A 19,813-nucleotide genomic window follows, 5' to 3' on the forward strand; every position below is an offset into this window, starting at 1 on the left:
AACATATTTATGAAATATATCTGTTATATTCTACTCTCAATGTCCATGACAGACATTTTGAGGCGTTTGTTTCACGGGGACGATGCCTTCAAATACCCCTATTCCTTTTATGGAATGAAATGAAAATCAGTGTTTTGTGTAAAATGTTTCCACCAAACATACGGATTGTAGAGCGTTCTGCTTATATTACTAATATTGTCTTTTTCTTTAAGTAGCCTGGATCAGTTATTGGATTTGGGTGTGTAAACGGTCAGCAATTGAGCAGTATAACAACAAAACGCGTATGGTGTTTAAGTCACATAATGTGCAGAAAAGTTGGGTTGAACGGAAGATCAGACTCGTGGAATTATTATCCTTGGAATGTGTCCCGTCTGTTGTCGATGTAGCCTACCCCACCGCGCAGCAGTATTGTGAAAGTAACAAAGATGTTAATGGTATTTCAAACCAGAGAACAAAGTGCCCAATAACTATCAGAAATCACAAACTACGATACGTCTTAGTTTTGACATGCTGTCAAGTCCGATTGGGGGGCATCTCTCCCACGCCACCAGTCAGATCGAATTACCCCCTCCCAATGGTTAGTTTGATGACGTATACAGCTTGATTCGCACATGGTTGCTGTACGGTGGAACCGGTCTGTGGGGATATAAATTCAGTGTCTCATCAGACTGAACACATCCAATGCTTGGTTTAGGTAATCGGCAGCATGGCAGCATCGTCGCACAGGATAACGCCGGCCCCACTTGTCGCAGCCATTGATCAAGGGACAAGCTCTACGAGGTTCTTGGTAAGTTACAGCCAGGACTTAATTACTGAATTAGTTTACGATTGTAGGAACCAACTTTAGAGTAGAACCATTTTAAGAAGCCGTCACCTGCCAGCAAATAACGAGAAAGGCGCTGCTATCTATGAACAAATCTATCTGTGGTCGGCAACGCTTGGTGCGTTATTTGCGCACATATTTTAAAGTGTTATTGGTGGACTAACACTGCAGCTGGACTGTAGTCGTATTTTGCCAGAATGCAACTTAGCTTTTGTTTTGTGTGTCGGCGCATACAGTTAGCTTACAGCTTGAAACTGTCAGTTCACTGTTTTATATTACATTACATTAACTTTGTTAATAGTAGAATGTTAGCTGCACGTGACGTGTGGATGAAACTGCTAAACGCAAAATTGAAATATGAACATTGCTTGGTAGATGCAGCTGAAACGCCTAAAAATCGCCTTCGTTTCAATTTCAAACCAGATGTTATGACTGTTGTGACTACGAGTTGCGTGATACTATCATAGTATAGATACTATCTATCATTGATAGAGGCCCTTTAGTGACTCCCGCGCTATATGAGGGTTCACTCCCCTTTTCTCCCTTATTTACATTCTTAGATTCTTCTTCCTCATTCTTACAGATGCCAATCCTTTTCTCAGAGAAACCCCAATTCTGACGGAAACAAAAACACGATTAAGTTGGCTTGCTCCTGAACCTAGTATTATTTTGATAATAAATACTAGGACGCAAAAAGACAGGTATTTTGGAGAAATTATACACTTTCTTAGACTGAATTTTAAAGTGAAATGCAGAAAGTTTGATATCCATGTAATGCGGGGGGCTTATATTGAAAAAATATATATCTTCGACTTGATTTTTACCAACAACACTCACTAACGCTAACTGCGGGAGCTGCCGACCGTGGTTTCATGGCTGTGTGTGTTTCGCTAAAAATCGCATGCTTGATATCTAGGGTTAAACCTGGATTGGAAAAAGTACTCACCTGACTTTGGTTACAGTCCAACTACCAGATTATTTGCACACACACCTGATTCAGTTCACTGCAGTTCAACAGGTGTCTTTATATTTAGGAACCTTGCTTTTTGGGTAGAGAAGAATTCCTAACATAACTCAGATTAGTCGCCTCTTTGTGGGGGAGTGACCATGATGACAGAACTGATAGTTTGGAACACTGTCAAGGGAGACAACTTTAGCATTGATCATTACTGAAAGTGTAATTTTATTTCTCTCTTGGGGTTCCAGGTGAAGAGTGGAGGCCTATTTGTTTAATAAAATGTGTCCATTCATATCCAGAGACATATTTTGATATGAAACAAAATCACCACCACAATAACAGGTTAAATAATGGCATGTGGTGGTGGATGGGGCTTGTTGGGAGTTTCTTTTTATGAAATGTACACAATTATAAAACATAATCTCTGTAAAATGTAATTAAACTACTGCTTTGTAATGTAACCCCCTGCTAATCCAAAAGATTTTGGTCATTTAAGATTTAGATAATTAAATAACGGTGCTTCAATGAGAGTTGTATCATTCTGAGAGGATTTATGAAGGCTCATTTTTAGTACCTCTGCAGTAATATGGCAATGTTTCCTTTAGCTAACCAGAGGTTAGGATGTTCTTATCACACCAACTTGCTTAACCTAGTTTGCCTTGTAAAGTTGTGTTTTTAGGGCTAAGGGATTAAACTTTGACTCTTGTCTGCCACTGTTGCCGCTCATGTTAATTATGAACCAGCGCTGCTGCCTTTTGTAAGGCTTAACTTGTTGTGTTTTTAACAGTGTTTTGTTCACTATCTGATGAGGTCAATATGAGTTTCTCTTTAGGAAGATATTTAGCTTTATTGATTTAATAAACACGAAAAAAATGAGGCAGGCAGATCTTTTGAGTGTTGAGCAAATAAACCGATTTATCGGGTGGGTCTGGTCTTGGTTAGGGAGGGAAGGAGTCAGATTAAAAGAAGAGAATTGGTGACATATTCAGTCATCGTTCCTAGTTCTATAAATCTCTGACGCTGATGTCAACTGACCTTGACATCTTCCAATGCAGACTCCTCCTTAGACTCCACCATGGTCCCTTTTATCTAGCCCTATCACCAGATTATACTTATGTTTCTTTGCCGTAACTTATTACATATTAAAATGTTCAACACTTTGGAATATAAAAAAAATCTATCATTATGATAGCATTCATCAAGAACATTTCTTCAGCACTAATAACTTCATTGACAACAATTGTGGAAAGTTCAGGCGAAATAATGATTTTATACCCTCATTCATGCAGTCATTTAAATGCAGGAAGTCACATCAATAATGTGTAAAGTAATCAATAAAAAAACAGCACATCAGCCAACATTTTAGCCCAGAGGCTCTTTTCAGTGCTCACCTGACTTGTTTGCGAAACTTTAATTATCTTCTTAGTTATGAAGTCATATTTTCTTTTGACCTGAAGGGGACCTCTACATTGTGCCTAAAAGAGAGTACATTCTTGATAGTCTCTTTGGTCACTGCCTTTTGCAGGGGTCAGAGTTCACCTCACCTTTGGCTCTTTGTGATTGGCTGTCCCTTGTCTCATCTTCCTGATAGTGATGTGGCATGACATGATGTTGAGTTAAAGGAACTCAGGTGCCCAGCAGTTACTTAAGTGTACCTGGGTCATTCTCTTTCCCAGTTCAACAAATGTGTTTGTGTCTTTTCCTCAGGTATTTAATGCCAAAACGGCTGAACTCCTGAGTCACTACCAGGTGGAGATCAACCAGAGTTTCCCGAAAGAAGGGTAGGTATCCGAGAATGTCTCCCAGCTCCTCAGCTATTCCCCTTTGTTTATTTTTTTTACTATGGAATGCCCAATTATGCTCATGCTGCAATGCTTATTAAATCCTCTTGTAGATTTGGGATTGCAGAAAAACTCCTCTGAAGCACTTTGTCAGCTGCTACTTATCCCAGGGTTGGGTATTATGGCATTGATATGGCATTCCCATATGACCGATACCCTACCAAACTGAATTGCAACATAGATTTTAAATTAAGTGTCTAATTTTGGTGCCACTTTAAAATACAATGTGTGAGCTGCCTGAAACATACACTGTTCTCCACGTCTCTCTCTTGTTCCACCAAAATGGAAGCTGAAGGCAGTATGAACAGCTCACCCCCCCTCGCATGTCTTCACTAGCTAATGTTACACTTGTTCTGTCCACTTGGGTATCACCAAGCTAGCTAACATTAAACTTGGTCAAAATGGCAAAAGCAAAACGGTATAAATGATGAGTAAACGCATAATCTAGACAATTAAATAAAATGATTAAACTGGTCAATTTCTTTCTTTCTGCAATGACCTTTATTAATGATTGTTGTAATATAAAAAAAATAAAGAGGTTGTTTGCTCTTTATTTTATCGGTCAGACACCATTAGGCACTGGCGCTCTTTTAAAAGTATTGTTTTAGCAGCAGTATCAACTAAATCTAAACAATACCCATCCATAATCCCACCGCAGTTTTCAAGTCAGGATTGTATACTTTCATCAGAGGAAGACTTCATGTGCAGTTCAACATTGCAATCTACCTCTGGCCATCAAGATGAGATGCTGTCATTTCGGCCACCTGAAACCCTTGTTTTAAAGAAACCATGCACAAATCACCTGTGACTTCTGTGACGCCCAGCCATAGAAATAATTTGTATTCTGGGAGAAATATAAGGACCAAGGAGCTCCGACACAACATTCCCGCTCCATCCAGATGCATCAGTACACTCACATCTGGATAAATTCAGTTAACAATTGTCACCACAGCTGGGATATTACAGTTCGATTTTTGTCCTGCACTGTCTATAGAGCTGGATACACTTATTCATCGCACCAGAAGATACATCAATCTCCCCAAGTCCATTGATGATATTCAATGCAGCAAACAGCAGTTTTTTCACTTAAGCTATGCTTCATAAGAAAAAATATGACTAATAGGCAGTCCCAATTACATAATTGGCTGTAGCTGTAATAAACAAGGCATTCATTTCACACAGTCTGCAAACAAACAAATTGTGGCTTCTCCCTTATCAAGCCACAGGGAGTTTTATGTATCTACTTCTGCTGCTGTTTCTTTTGGAGTTTCACCTGCGAGTGATGGGAAGGTTTCAATGGAATTTGGGAAGGACTAGCTTTCACTGTAATTTAACTTGTTTTTCTCTTAGCTGGGTGGAGGAAGACCCTAAGGAAATCCTGCAGTCAGTGTATGAGTGCATGCAGAACACATGTGAGAAGCTTACACAGCTCAACATTGACATTTCCAGAATCAAAGGTAACTGCCTTTTACTGCTTTCACAGACTCCACTGTAAGAACAAGGTTATTTGTAGTATCACATACTTATACCATGGCTTGGTTAATACTTGGTTTTGATGGCTTGAGAGTTGTACTGTCAGTGTTCATGATTCTTGGCTTTTCACAGCGATTGGCTTGACCAATCAGAGGGAGACCACACTGGTCTGGGACAAGAACACCGGAGAGCCACTGTACAACGCCATTGGTATGTACTGCTCCATCACTGTATTTGCTCATGGAACATTTAGATACTTGTGTACAGTACAGTATGCAGGTGTTTCGCTGTACATATGTGTGTCTTTTGGCGGACAAATCTTGACTGAATTCAGGATACATGCAAAGGTAACCAGATTCAATATTGCCGACAGTGGGAGTGGTTGATGAGTGGTTGATCTTCGGATCAAATAAGGAATGTTCTGGGTTGTACAGCAAATAGCAGCTTGGCCATCCTAATATGTGTGCTACTGCACATGTTTTCAAATCAGTTGGCGATAGGACAGGCTTACAAATACAAGTGGTCTTCCAATTTTATCAAATAAAGTAAAAAAATGGGGGGAAAAGATAAGCATATGGGTAAGCATATAAAGTCCTTTGACTATTGCTGGGAAATAATATCTTGTGAATGTTTTGCTGAAGGGTACACGTGGTCTCTTTTTCTAATATTGCACAGAGAGCTCATAAGCACTAATCACCCCACCGAACTGACCTAATAACCTCTTTCAACACACCACCCAAGCAGGGATGTTACACACATACACATGACAGTTTTACTAGGTTGTAACTTCCAGAAATACACGGCAATGTAATGTCACTGTAACCCATTGGCCAATCACGATGAATAATGCCCCTTTCTCAGTAGTTTCAGAGGAAAATGGGGAAGCTCAATTCATACTTTGGAAAGGATTCTTTGGTGACTGTGGGTAATCACATGAGATGCATTGACCTGTTAGATTGAAATGGCTCACCTGCCATTACAGATGTTAATCAGTGCTCCAGCCTTGATGATCCACAGTCTTTCCCCTGTCAGACACTTCAAGGAAGGAGACACACACACACACACACACACGCGCAGGCAAAGGCCTCCCTCTTTTGATTGACTCGCATGAAGTCACATTAACCCCTTGTATGCTGGTCCCCTGTAGTTTGGCTGGACCTGCGCACACAATCCACAGTAGAGCACCTGATCAATAAGACCCCCAAGAGGGACAAGAATCACCTGAAGGTAAGATGCACCAGCACGACATTAGATTCACTGCCTAAAAGACAGAGCTCAGGGCAAGGTTAAATAAACTCTCTAATTACTGTTTCTCTCTAGCCCAAAACCGGCCTTCCCATCAGCACTTACTTCAGCGCAGTGAAGCTGCGATGGCTCCTGGACAACGTGGTGGAGGTCCGTGAGGCTGTTCTCTCCCGCCGGGCCATGTTCGGAACTGTGGACTCCTGGCTCATATGGGTGAGGTTCTCTGTGTGCTGCACTAGTGTAGTGCTAGCCATAGAACCATCAAGCAAGTGAGTGTTGAAAAGTGTTTCCTGAATAAAGCGGTTAACCCCTACTCTGAATAGTGAATACTAGTGGTACCCAGTAGTAAAACTCGTCACAGATCCAACATGCAAAATATATTTCATTTGATTCGCTAATTTCATCACATCATCAATTGATTCACTAAGTGTGTCGTTAGGCAGAGCAGCCTAGTGGATCAACCTTAATTAGGCCGTACAATGTTCAACTGGATGGAAGTGAAGAGGTTTATTCAGTTACAAGACAATGTATTCAATTGCTAATCTAAAGAGAAAGGTCCTACTACCTTAATAAACCATGAATGCGAGAGACATGGACATTAAAAAAATGTATTTAAAAAAGAAATGAATGAACACGGGAGGCCAGGGTTCTTTACTACCTAGATTGGTCAAGTAGAGTTAGCCTTGTCCAGCTTTTCAGCATTTATTTCTGCATGCTCAGTGACCTCACTTCATGAAGATTATGAATCCAAATGTCACAAGACTGTTTTCTTGAAATAAAGGAAACAAATTAATGACAAAATGTTTATTGTTTTGTTATATAAGCAGTTCTAAAACAAGACAAAACACACATCATGGAAAAAGTAGCTAATGAAATACTGAGTGCAATATTTTAGGTCTTTTTAGTTCACTTTAGCTTAAAAATATCTAGGCAGTTTAATCAGGGGCCCTACAGAACTAAGTAATAGTAGGGGTGATGTTTTATGAAAAAAATCCAACCCAGAGAAAGCTTTTTGACATATGTAAGTACTGACATACCCTTTTTATTAAATTAGGCATGTATGGGCCAGTGAATTGTGTGTGTGTGTGTGTGTGTGTTCTCCTGCAGTGCCTGACTGGGGGGAAGAATGGGGGAGTCCACTGCACAGACGTGAGCAATGCCAGCCGCACCATGCTCTTTAACATCCACACCATGGACTGGGACCCGGAGCTCTGCGCGTATGTATCATTCCCTAGCAACTATCATTAGGGGTTTAAGCCTGTGGGGCTATTTATTTATTTACTTATATTTGGACATGCATGTTTTTTTTACCTAACCAGTGTGCACAAAACATTGTACATAGCATTAGTGTACCTAACCATTAGTGTTGCTAACCATAAAACTGTTACATCGGACAGTAATTTTGGGAGCTGTGAGCCAATTAACTTGAGATTGAGCATGGCCTATGACATAAATGGGCAAAACTCTTTGACTGTTTATCCAATTTTTACTAAACTTGACCTAGATGTTTGGGAGAGATGCATGCTGAAGTATTTGGGCGACAGTAAGAGCAGTAGTCTGGCAGTCGGGTTGCTGGTTCGATCCCCCGCCCGGGCGAAGTGTCCCTGAGCAAGACACCTAACCCCCAAATGCTCCTGACGAGCTGGTCGGCACCTTGCATGGCAGCCAATCGCCGTCGGTGTGTGAGTGTGTGTATGAATGGGTGAATGAGAAGCATCAATTGCACAGCGCTTTGGATAAAGGCGCTATATAAATGCCAACCATTTACCATTCGCAAATTAGAAATTCTCAATAACAGAATTTCATTCTGTATATATAGTCTAATGCCCTCTTGTGATTCAAAATTTGATGAAATTTATGAACATGGGCATTGCCTATTTCAGAGTAACCTTTTTCTCATAAACATTTGTTGTTTTTGTTTGCGGTTGGCAGTCCCTTCAACATGCTCCACACTAAAAATGTTCTTAATCAGCCACAAGGTGGTGCTATAACCAGTTTACATGGTAGTCTCTTTCATGTAAGACCAGGGGCTCTATCTTGGACTTGGCACAACATTGTGGTAAAGGTCGAGACACACCAAACTTATGTCAAAAAACTAGTGTCAACCAAGGCCGACTGTCAGATTGCTTTGAGTCGCTAAAGGTCACCTCCTGTACAGTATGTAGTTGCTTTCAAACACACTGCAAAGACTACAGCTGATGGCTGACATGCACGTTCTGCACCTGTGTGAGAGGAAATAACCCTCCATTCCAGGAGGTGGCGATCGTCTGTTTTCATAGTTCAAAAAATCATAGGACTGTGGGAGGACAAAAAAAGATAAAAAACAAAAATAATTTCTAGGCTCTTAATCATCACTCTGAATCTGAAGAACATGTGACACGTTTGTTTGGCCTACGGTATGTCTCTCACATTTTTTTCTTATTTCTCAGCCTCATAATGGCTTCCTTGAATGTCATTGGCACAGCTCTGTACGTTGTCAAATGGCAATAACAGAAGGCAATCAAAAGCCTAGAATCAAGACTAGATACTGAAAGCTTTCTTATACATGCACTAAGGAAGCAATGGAATACACATGCCTAATCAGAAACGGCTGAGAAGCCAACCGTCCAATTACATTTATTCCCCTAAAATGGGGGGGGGGACTATGTATAAAAAGGCTGTACTTTAACCTCATATTCATTGCAAATCCAATGTGCTGGAGTACAGTGCCAAAAGCTCTACTGTATTGACCTCGCTGTATATTGCTTCTTTATGAGGGCAGGGTGTATACAGTTTAATTTTGATTGACTGTTATAGATATTTTGATATCCCGATGGAGATCTTGCCAAGAGTGAGGAGTTCCTCTGAGATCTATGGCTTAATGGTAAGACATACCTTTCTCTGTGTGCACTGTTTTTGTTTGTGAATGTATGTATTTGATATTTGTGTTTGAGTTTGTTTTTGTGTGTACGTACATACATACTTGTATTTATGTCTGAGTGCATCCTTTTACTGTAAACCCTTATCTTTGTTTCAAATCTGAAAAATGAGGATTCAGTATGAGATTTACAAGTTGCTAACTGCCAACAAACAAGAACAAAACTAGCCTAAAGAGCATTTAACATACATTATATGAACAATAGCAATCACAGGCTCTGAAAACAGAAAAATAAATTACACCTGATCTGGTGTTATTTATTTCACATTTATTTTATGAGGTAGTCACTTGAGATGACGATTTCTTTTTAAAGCAAGACCTGTTAGGGTTAGGGAAGTATGCTATAATCATATATCACTTCAGTTATTAATTTGTTTCCTCCTTGGCAGGAATCTGGCCCCCTGACTGGAGTTCCCATATCAGGGGTAAGTTTCTCTCTCACATAAAAAATAAAATAAACAAAAACATTTGTCTTTAAATTATTGTTTAAAGCTAAATTACATTTACATCAATTCCAGTCATCATTTTATTTGAAATGATTCATGCTAAAACAGGAGCACTTGTGACACTGTCCTATAAAATGTAAATTGGTTTATTGATGGTTTTTCAAATCTAGTAGTGGTCAACTCTTGGCTTATATAAGTTTCCTCTTTAATTCGCCCATTTAAAAAAAGTTTTTCCTGCTGTGCATTTATGTACTGTCAGTGATGACACCAAGGAAACTGTATCTGTACACAAAGCTATATGGAGTAAAGAGGTTGTAATAGCAGGCCTCTTTACAGTAATGAGCTGTTTCAAGTACTGAGCTCATAACACAATAATAGTGTGTACTGTGGGGCTTATAATGCTGAATTAATGACCAAGATGGTGGAATAGAGAAATACCTGAGTTTGGTGAAGGTCTGTATTGTGATTATGCTGGTGTGTTTTGTGGTATTTGTTTGATTGATTAATGTGCAGGGGGATGCAGTGATGTTGGGTGATGATGGGAGAGTGTTTTGCAGTAGCATTGAAGTAATAAGTGAATTAGGGACAGAGCTGGTTATGTTTTGTCTTTGTAACATTGGAGTAATGAGTGATTAACGGTGATGAGGTGATGATGCTGGTTTGTATTGCAGTGTTTGGGGGACCAGTCAGCAGCTCTTGTAGGACAGATGTGCTTGCAGGATGGTCAAGCTAAAAACACGTAAGCCACACTCACCCCCCCCCCCCCCTTAATTTCAGAGATTCTAAATCTGGAGGTTCTTGTGACCAATTCCTCCAGAACCAGGACTGGCTTTTTCAGGATTTTGTTTTATAGACTGAAAGGGAAAAACTGTGTCAGGTCAAGTGCTACTCACTGTGAAAACTCACTGTTTGTTCTTGTAATACCCTGAAGGAGTGTGTCAGTGAGACTAGTCTGAAGCTATTTGAAAGAACTACATTTTTCACAATGGCCTTTTAAAATGTTTTTCTTTCCTTTCAGTTATGGGACAGGCTGCTTCCTGCTCAGAAACACTGGTTCAAAGGTGATGTGATAATATACCAAATCGATAAGGGAGAAGCCATATTAAAGACACATCCAAACTATCAAAAACATATCTTATCCTCAAAATTTAGCCAGGCAATTACAGAACAAGAGATCCTGTACATTACATTGCCCTGTCTTTGGTGACGTTACCCAGTCTTCAAGAATAAGTACCATGACTCACATTTCATTAAAACATTATATACATTTATATAGCCATAATTTATTTTTGGCATGATTTCTAAGTGATGCCACTATTGACAACCTCTTTTTCTCTACCTCTGCAGCCAGTAATGTCTGACCATGGCCTGCTAACAACGGTGGCCTATAAGATGGGCAGAAACAAGCCTCCATGCTATGCACTAGAGGTACAGAATTTCTCTCACAGCTTAGTTTTAGCCTTTGAGTGTAAAGAGGTGTTGTTGTTGCTGAGATATTGCTATGGGGCTACCTTATGAAATTAGCAATTTTGTGAAACGACTTAGTACACAGACAGCCTTGCATGGAATCTATGGAGTTGGAACAGGAAGGTCATAGCTGCTCTCGGTATGGACACATGTCCCCTCTACAGACTGGTCAGATGACTGATTGAAATGCTTGTACAGTGTTCAGACACTTCTTATACTAGGTCTCAAAGGGTTCATTGGAACATAGTTCATTTGGATGTATTTTTGGACCGCCTGTGTTGGTGCTGATCTGTGATTGGTCTCTCTGTTGGGCTTGATATATCACTCACCAGGGCTCTGTGGCCATAGCAGGAGCGGTGGTTCGGTGGCTAAAGGACAATCTTGGAATCATCCAGTCCACTAGCGAGATTGGTGAGTGCTACCCGTCTCTTTTAGTAGCTGACAATGACAATGTCATTATCGACTGCTATCTCTAATACAGTAGCTATCTCTAAATACATGTTGACTTCTTTATTAAAACACAATACAAAAAATACTGTATGTGTCACAAGATGTCATTTCATCTTTTTACTGTTGAATAAATACAGAGATGACGCATCTAATTAGTGTACTGGACCGTGGAATAAATTAGTTGTGAATGTATTTCCAGATCATTTTATTTTCAGGCTTATGGTGTATTTACAGAGTAATGCCACAGCCCCTGTTTTCTCTTACCTTTCCATCTCCTTCCTCTCTCCTTCTCCCTCTTTTGCTCCCTCACAGAGAAACTGGCTTCCTCAGTGGGCACGTCCTATGGCTGCTACTTTGTTCCGGCGTTTTCTGGGTTGTACGCCCCCTACTGGGAGCCAAGTGCACGAGGGTGAGGTCCTGAGGCGGGGTCTCAAGTAGATGGTCAATGTTTGGTTCCATGATTCAGATTTTATTCCATGCCTTGATTTCATCACATGCCTTTATAATAACTAGCTATATTGTGCAATATAGCAGGAATATAATATTCTCTCTCTCCAGAATAATCTGTGGTCTGACACAGTTCACCAATAGGAATCACCTGGCCTTCGCTGCCCTGGAGGCTGTCTGCTTTCAGTCTCGAGAGGCAAGAACTCTTCCCTTTATTGGATAGCTAATCCGGATAGCAAGATCTCAATCTCGTTTATTGGATAGTTCATGCACATTAAGGTTTCCTTCCCTTTTGTTACGGTTGATTTATTCGCTGTGTTTCAGATCCTGGATGCGATGAACAAGGACAGCGGTATACCTCTAACCCAGCTGCAGGTGGATGGGGGGATGACTACAAACAGGCTGCTGATGCAACTTCAGGCTGATATCCTGTCCATCCCTGTGGGTAAGAGATACACTTCCACTTCCTGTTTCCTGACTAAACACCTCTGGGTCACGCATTCAGCTCAGCCTATTGCATGATACAGCTGCTTCTTACATTTTGGAGAGCACTAGTATGCACCTCTAATAGATAGGATCTATCTCCCTCTAGTTGGATACCTGTATGAGCTTGCATCAAATTGAAAATCTTTGCGCTAGACCTGCCCATCTTCCGATGCAGACCGAAGACTCAGGTCTTCAAATTCTATTCCATTTAATATTAAATCATTAAATATTGACATTGTTGATAGAATGCACACACCTCTAGTATAACATGAATATCACAAGATTTAAGATCAGGTTTCCTTTAACTTTATGCATGTCCGGATCAGGGTCCCTGACCTGTGTTACCTTGGTTACAGTGCGGCCCACCATGCCAGAGACCACGGCGCTGGGGGCTGCCATGGCTGCGGGAGCAGCAGAGGGGGTCCGTGTTTGGAGCCTGGACCCCGCCGATATCACCGCCGTGTCTGTCGAGAGGTTTGAACCTCAGATCAACTCAGAAGGTATGGGCATGGCAACTGGAAGCTAATCTGTATGCACTAAGGCATTGTGCTGTAACAGATTTTTTTTTAATCAACAGAATGCTGGGATTTATACAAAAAATAATTTGTATAAATTAAATGAGGTTATATTGAAGCCATACATTGCCTTTGTCAGAGATATAGTAGCTCTTGGAAAGGTACAGAGAGGGGCAGGTAAATGCATTCCTGGTATGAAATGTAAAAGTGAAAAGGAAAGGCTAAAGACTTATCTTCAGTCTTAGTAAAAGGGGAGGTTTAGCACTGTGTGGAACTGCCCGCCTGATCACATAGTAGACCGAGACCTTTAGGTGCTCAAGTTCAGGCTTCATGCAGTGCTGACTTTCTGGGCTTCTTACCTGAGAAGGGCTGGTGTGTGTGCGCAGGTTTTTTGTTTCAGCCCAGTACTAAGACATCTGATTCTACTTGTAAAGGTATTTATTGAAGACCATGATTAGTTTGCTGAATCAGCAATTGTAGTGCTGGGCTAAAACAAAAATCACATTTTTAGATAAGATTGGATAGCCCTGCTCTTGAGACGGGTGCGTGGGGGGTTGGACCCAAAATGCACGACTCAGAAACGGGTGTAATAAAGTCCCATCAGGGCTTTATTCAGGGAATGTCCAGTGAGCGTAGTAAAAAAACAAGCAATGTTCATACACGTAAAATCCAGCCAAAACCAAAGTACAGTACCGAGGGAGAAGGCAGTCTCGTAATCAGTACACCATGCAATGAGTCCAGTAGCCAGGAAAGCTGTCAGCGGGGCAGAAGTACAGGCGGATGGTAGGCAGGCTCAGGGTCGATGACCACGCAAGAGTCAAGACACATGGTTTGAATGTTAGTATTACCCAATCCTGATCTAAAGTTAGTAGATTAGTAGTTTGCAACTGAGACATGAATAAACTACATAATGTGACATGACAAGACTAACAATAAAATTGTAACAACAACTAAACATGAAACATAACATGACATGAAAATGAAATGCAACAAGAAATAAAGCATAACAACATGGCGAGACTAGACTAGCATAATACGTGACATGACAATAACGTGACTAAGACAATAACTAAACATGAATGACGTGACAAACATGAAACGTGACCGCTCTAGATTGTTTGTGAAATGCCAAGCCTTGTATATGGCTTGAATGGCAGGTTCTTGGCATTATGGATTCTTACACTCAGAGGGGAGAGGCTTGCTCGGTAATTGACTGACATTGAAAGGAGTAGGTGGAAGAGGTGTAGTGCTGCAGAAATGGAGGTTAATCACAATGAGATGATGAAAGCTAGGCTGATCCCTCACCATTCTTGACTGTGTGGAATTAATTAACAGGATATTTGCACCATTAAACTGTTCACAGGCACAGCAATATGTTTGGGTGGAAAAATGTAAAATAAAGTCTGGCTTACTTGTATGGGCCATCTAGTGGTGAAATGTAAAATGAATTATTCATTGGAGAAAAAACGAATTGGTACTGTTTGTTAGATGTGTATGAAAATTTTACAGGCAGTTGTTGGAGAAAGAAATTGAAAATGGGGGATGATAAAACCGGAAGCTCTGTATCTGATACCCTGTGCAAATGTGCCTTTCTGCACATAGATGCCATAGATATTGTCATTGTTGGTACAAATACTGTTGTACTTCAGTATTAGAGACACAAGGGTTTTCACTATGTATTGTCAATTGAACTTTGTCAATACTTTTCTGACCCAATAGCAACTTTTCTTCTAGAAATGCAAGTTACAAAATTCAATGCTCATAAATGCTATTTATTCACAAGCAACTTCTAATGAAATATTGACTGATTAAAAAAAGTCCTTGTTTCCTTTGTTTCTCCTGATTGATGTTTGGCGTGTGGCAGAGAGCGAGTCACGCTACGCACGCTGGAAGAAAGCCGTAAGGAAGGCAATGAACTGGGAGACCACAGAGCCTGTTCACCATGGCAAGGGTGTGTGTTCTCACTCCTCACTCCTCTCTCCTCTCTCTCTCACACACACACACACACACACACACACACACACACACACTCTGTCAGAAGCATGAACTAAAACTAGGTTGCCGTTGGAAGTTCTGTTGTTGGGCCAGTGCAGTGGTACAGACACTGCTTTAGGAGACGCTGTCTTTTAGACGAGACGAGGTCCTGACTTGCTGTGGCCATTAAAGATCCCATGACACTTGCAATAAGGGGGTTCCCCGGTGTCCTGGCTAAATTCCAAACCTGGCTCACTCAAGCTGCCACCTTATCATCCCCTGATTTAAAGGTACAATAGGTGATTTCAGACTCCTAACGGTCAACACTGGAACTGCAACAACAAACAACCTCAAACCACAACACTGTTTATGCTTCCCACAGTCTATGAATATAACGCATAATATAAAACGTTATTATACAGTTCAGTGTTTTGAAAAGCTGACAGTGACAAACGCAACAGAGCCTGCCGTTTTTTGTTGTGTTCTGGTAAGAAAACGTTCGCCGAAGAGGTGACTTTATGAAATCTTGACTTCGGTGTACTAAACAGCACTATTTATATTTTTTGTCTTTTTTAAGTTTTAGCTTAACCAACTATATTGTGAGCAAGCAAGTTATTTGGCTACGTAACTAGGTGGCTATATAACTAAGATTCGATAGTCTACCAGTCTACCAACGATGCATTGTACCTTGCCGTTTGAGAGAAAAGGTTGAGCTAAAGACGGATGATTTAACACGTAAAGAGATAAAAGGAATGTGTAGCTGCCCAAATTGCACTCCAGACAAGCAATCACAAAAACTCTGTATAGTACTATTGCTCATCTAGTTAGATCCAGTTCGCTATCAGTAACAAGAAGCAAATGAGCTATAACTAGTTAGCTTCCAGAATTTACAAATATCTAGCTAAGCACACTGCTTATTACCTATAGTTTATCGGAAGTGGATTTTTGTAAATTTGTCAAGCTAACTATAGCTAATTTGCTTGTTGCTACCGATACCAAATTGGGATTGCTTTATAACTAGATATATAGTCTTCGCTTGGATAATAGCAATAGTATTCAGAGTTTCAGTGATCGCTTGTCTGGAGTGCAATTTGTTCATGTAGCTGCCCAATCAGAATAAGCCCCCCTGCCATTGGCTGTGTCAGTTAGAACCAATTTTCAACCAATGAGCTTGAATTGTTGTACAGCTGTACAATGTTTTGATACAGAGTGACGGGCCGACAAATGTACACTTTGAAACCTGAATTTACAATGTTTTAACACAAAAATCTTTCCTATTGTACCTTTTAATTGGCTAAAATATTGTTCTCTCCTTCTCCATCTCAGTTGATGTGTGGTGAGCATTCTGGTGCAAAATAGCTGCTATTGCATCACCCAGGTAGATGCTACACATTGGTGGTGGTTGAGGCAGTTTCCCCCCTCACCATAAAGCACTTTGAGTTCATCACTGGTTTCTGCTGGTTTCATCACTGGTTTCCTGCCCTGCTTGGTCTGGCATGACTTTGGCATCTATATATATATATTTTCAAACTTTCTCTGCAACAGGCCATCACAACTAGGATCTGAGCCAAGTGTACCACCTGTTGCCAAAGTTCCTGCCTCCGCCACAACGTAAAGATGCCATCCAGGCCCAAACTACTGTGACATGTCCCAGTACTTCACTGAATGGCATACACAAACCCACACCCTGGGTTGTATCCAGCCTGTACAATCTCAGCCAATCAAATGGAAGAAGTCAGAGTGGGTGTGCAGGGGACAATGCTGTTTCCCTTTGAGGATTGCATTTGATGACAGTGCTTCATATTGGTCTTCAACAGGAGCTGTTTTTACATTTTTATTTTATACTATGTTTTTATTATCTTGGTGATATTTGTGGTGCACATTTACTGTAATATCTTTCCATTTATGTATTCTGTTCACACACTGGAGGACACTGCCCAAACTTACATTAAATAGCAAGCAATTTTTTAATGAGTTTTTGTGCATTGCAGAGGAGCACATATTTGAGAACATCATGTTTCAGCCACACCCATGTGGACTTTGGCCATTTTTGATGAATGGTAATTAAATGGCTATATGTAATTTACCTCAGAATGAAATGTAATTGCAAGCCTTTGAAGCACTTTATAATGTAACTATTTGTATTTGTATGCAAGGTATGCACTGCAAGTAGGGCCCTGCCTTCCGCACTTCTTGGCTTAGGTTTGTGTTTGGTTCAAACAAAATCAAGTATTCATTTCTTGATTCAAACCACTGCATTTCAAAGAAATAGCGATAATTAATGCTTTTGATGCAGCTTGGTGATTGGGTGCAAGAGTCATTTGTTAATGTTACCATATCGCCACTTTCTGGTGAAGCATCAGAATGGGGACATCAGTGATTTGCCATCTGTTGAAGGCAAATTAAACGCCTACTCAGTAATTTCAGTTTTTAATTAAAAAAAAGTACAGGGCTGGCAACCAAGTACCTTTGTGAATCATGGTACTTGTAGTTTTTAACCTCTTACACTGGCTTTGCAACTCTGGCAGTTCCCATAAGGCCTCTATGGCAATGTCCATGTACATCTCAGATACCTAGGTATGGTTTATTTGTCTTCTGGTCCAACACAACACAATACATTTGTACTTTGTGTTCTGCACTCAGTGGTGCCTTTTAATACTAATGCTTCATTTTTGTTTTAAAGTATGCCAGATGGGTTTGTTTTTAAAGTTTGGTTCAGAAACTATGAAACTTGTGATTTAATTTTAGTTTTAAAAAATGAAATGAATATCCACAGCCCAATGTCCTAATTTGTGTTTTTGTAAATATTCCCAGTCCGTAGTGACCCATAATTCACTTTCATTTTAGTATCGCTGACTGTATGTACTGTGGTTCTGTTTGCTGAAATGCTGGTATTATTTGCTGTGATGCCGATCATCAGGTTGATTGCAATGTAATTAATGTATTAAACATGGACCCCCTATTTAAATATTTTCTACATACAAGTATAACTCAAAATTCCTGTTCATTCTTGTTCATTTTTTTATTAGTTGTTATTGTGTGTGCCGCTGACTTTATTTTCCAGCAGGACTGCCAAAAGTACCAAAACCTGGTTCAATGACCATGGGATTACTGTGCTTGTTTGGCCAGCAAACTCACCTGACCTGAACCCCATAGAGAATCTATGGGGCATTGCCAAGAGAAAGATGAGAGACATGAGACCGAACAATGCAGAAGAGCTGAAGGCTGCTATTGAAGCATCCTGGTCTTCCATAACACCTCAGCAGTGCCACAGGCTGATCGCATCCATGCCACGCCGCATTGAGGCAGTAATTTGTGCAAAAGGGGCCCAAACCAAGTACTGAGTACATATGCATGATTATACTTTTCAGAGGGCCGACATTTCTGTATTTAAAATCCTTTTTTGATTGATTTCATGTAATATTCTAATTTTCTGAGATTTTGAATTTGAGGTTTTCATAAGCTGTAAACCATAATCATCAAAATTATAACAAATAAAGGTTTGAAATATCTTGCTTTGCATGTAATTTGTCTATGTAATATATTAGTTTCACCTTTAAAGTTGAGTTATTGAAATAAATGAACTTTTGCACAATATTCTAATTTTTCGAGTTTCACTTGTAAAGTGGGCCAACACTGTTCAACACTGTTAGGTTGGGGCTGGGCGGAGAGCCAGATGCGACCGAGGATAAAACCCTCTAAACCTGGTCCTGGAGGGCTACTGGATCTGCTGGTTTTTCTTGTTACCCTGCACTTAACTGTGATCAACTGCTCTAATTGATTATTTAACTCACCTCACCTGGTTACCTGGGTCTCAAAGGGTGAAAGGTGAAAACAAAAACCAGCAGACCCAGTAGCCCTCCAGGACCAGGGTTGGAGACCCCTGCTCTAAAATGAACATTTCCACCCGTCTGTTTATTGCGAGCCAAGGCAGCCGCTTTCATCCATTCATTGAACGTGCGCTGTGCTGTAAATACATGGAAACCTTATTGCGTAGCCAAGTAGCCTAAATTGAGTTGATTTTTAATTTTGCCTGATTTACTTTTTTAAAAATTTGTAGGCTGGAATGCCTCGCGGCAACAATTGTGTTTAAATGTAGACTGCTTCAGCCTTTGGCAAGCTCCTCAGAGGGGGCGGCAAGTGACTGGTAACTTGAGAGCTACGTGTTGGAGACCCATAGTGCAGGACAACGACTTTTCATTGGCAACAGTATTAAACCACCCAACAATATAAAATATTAAGAAGAGCTCTTTTATTTCATTGAGTTAAATCGAAACAATGTATTCTAGTGCTCATAGACTGATAGCCCTACTGGTAGGCAATATTACCCTGGCTTGTATTTGGGGGCCAGCCTTTATTTGTCCGAATCGACCACGCCCCCGGCTATTATCCGAGGCCCGGCTTCAAATAGAACCCCGGACACAATTTGAGGATTTACTGTAGTCTTGTTTAGTATTTTGTTGTATATCCTTTGCATGCAATGACTGCTTGAAGTGTGCGACATGGACATTGCCAGTTGCTGGGTGTCTTCTCTGGTAATGCTCTGCCAGGCCTGTATTGCAGCCATCTTTCGCTCATGCTTGTTTTGGGGGCTAGTTTACTTACGTTTTATGAAGTATATGAAAGGCATGCTCAATTGTGTTCAGATTTTGGGACTTGACTTTTCCACTCAGAAATAGATTTTTTAGATTTTAAAAAATTCTTTGCTGCTTTGGCATCATGCTGTAGAATGAACTGCCAGCCAATGAACTTGAGTAGATAGGATACGTTT

The 19,813-nt window shown here is 40.5% G+C and overlaps 1 protein-coding gene across 2 annotated transcripts; it reads left to right on the forward strand.

The window, feature by feature from the left end:
* Positions 1 to 659: 659 nt before the first annotated feature.
* On the forward strand, positions 660 to 18,554 carry LOC133124184 (glycerol kinase-like). Of its 2 annotated transcripts, none has more exons than XM_061235152.1 (19): positions 660 to 787; positions 3,489 to 3,562; positions 4,973 to 5,079; positions 5,228 to 5,305; positions 6,243 to 6,322; positions 6,416 to 6,553; positions 7,448 to 7,557; positions 9,137 to 9,203; positions 9,647 to 9,682; positions 10,375 to 10,442; positions 10,722 to 10,764; positions 11,051 to 11,131; positions 11,503 to 11,581; positions 11,933 to 12,029; positions 12,179 to 12,263; positions 12,392 to 12,512; positions 12,910 to 13,053; positions 14,933 to 15,019; positions 16,588 to 18,554. In XM_061235152.1, exons 1-19 carry the CDS (start codon positions 707 to 709, stop codon positions 16,599 to 16,601), a joined length of 1,590 nt encoding a protein of 529 aa, XP_061091136.1. In that variant the 5' UTR covers positions 660 to 706; the 3' UTR covers positions 16,602 to 18,554. The 2 variants fall into 2 exon arrangements, with proteins under 2 accessions (XP_061091136.1, XP_061091135.1); XM_061235151.1 differs by having other exon boundaries at positions 18,110 to 18,554.
* The last annotated feature ends 1,259 nt before the right edge of the window (positions 18,555 to 19,813 follow it).

The sequence above is a fragment of the Conger conger genome, chromosome 3 (genome assembly GCF_963514075.1).
Source record: "Conger conger chromosome 3, fConCon1.1, whole genome shotgun sequence".
Taxonomy (NCBI): domain Eukaryota; kingdom Metazoa; phylum Chordata; class Actinopteri; order Anguilliformes; family Congridae; genus Conger; species Conger conger.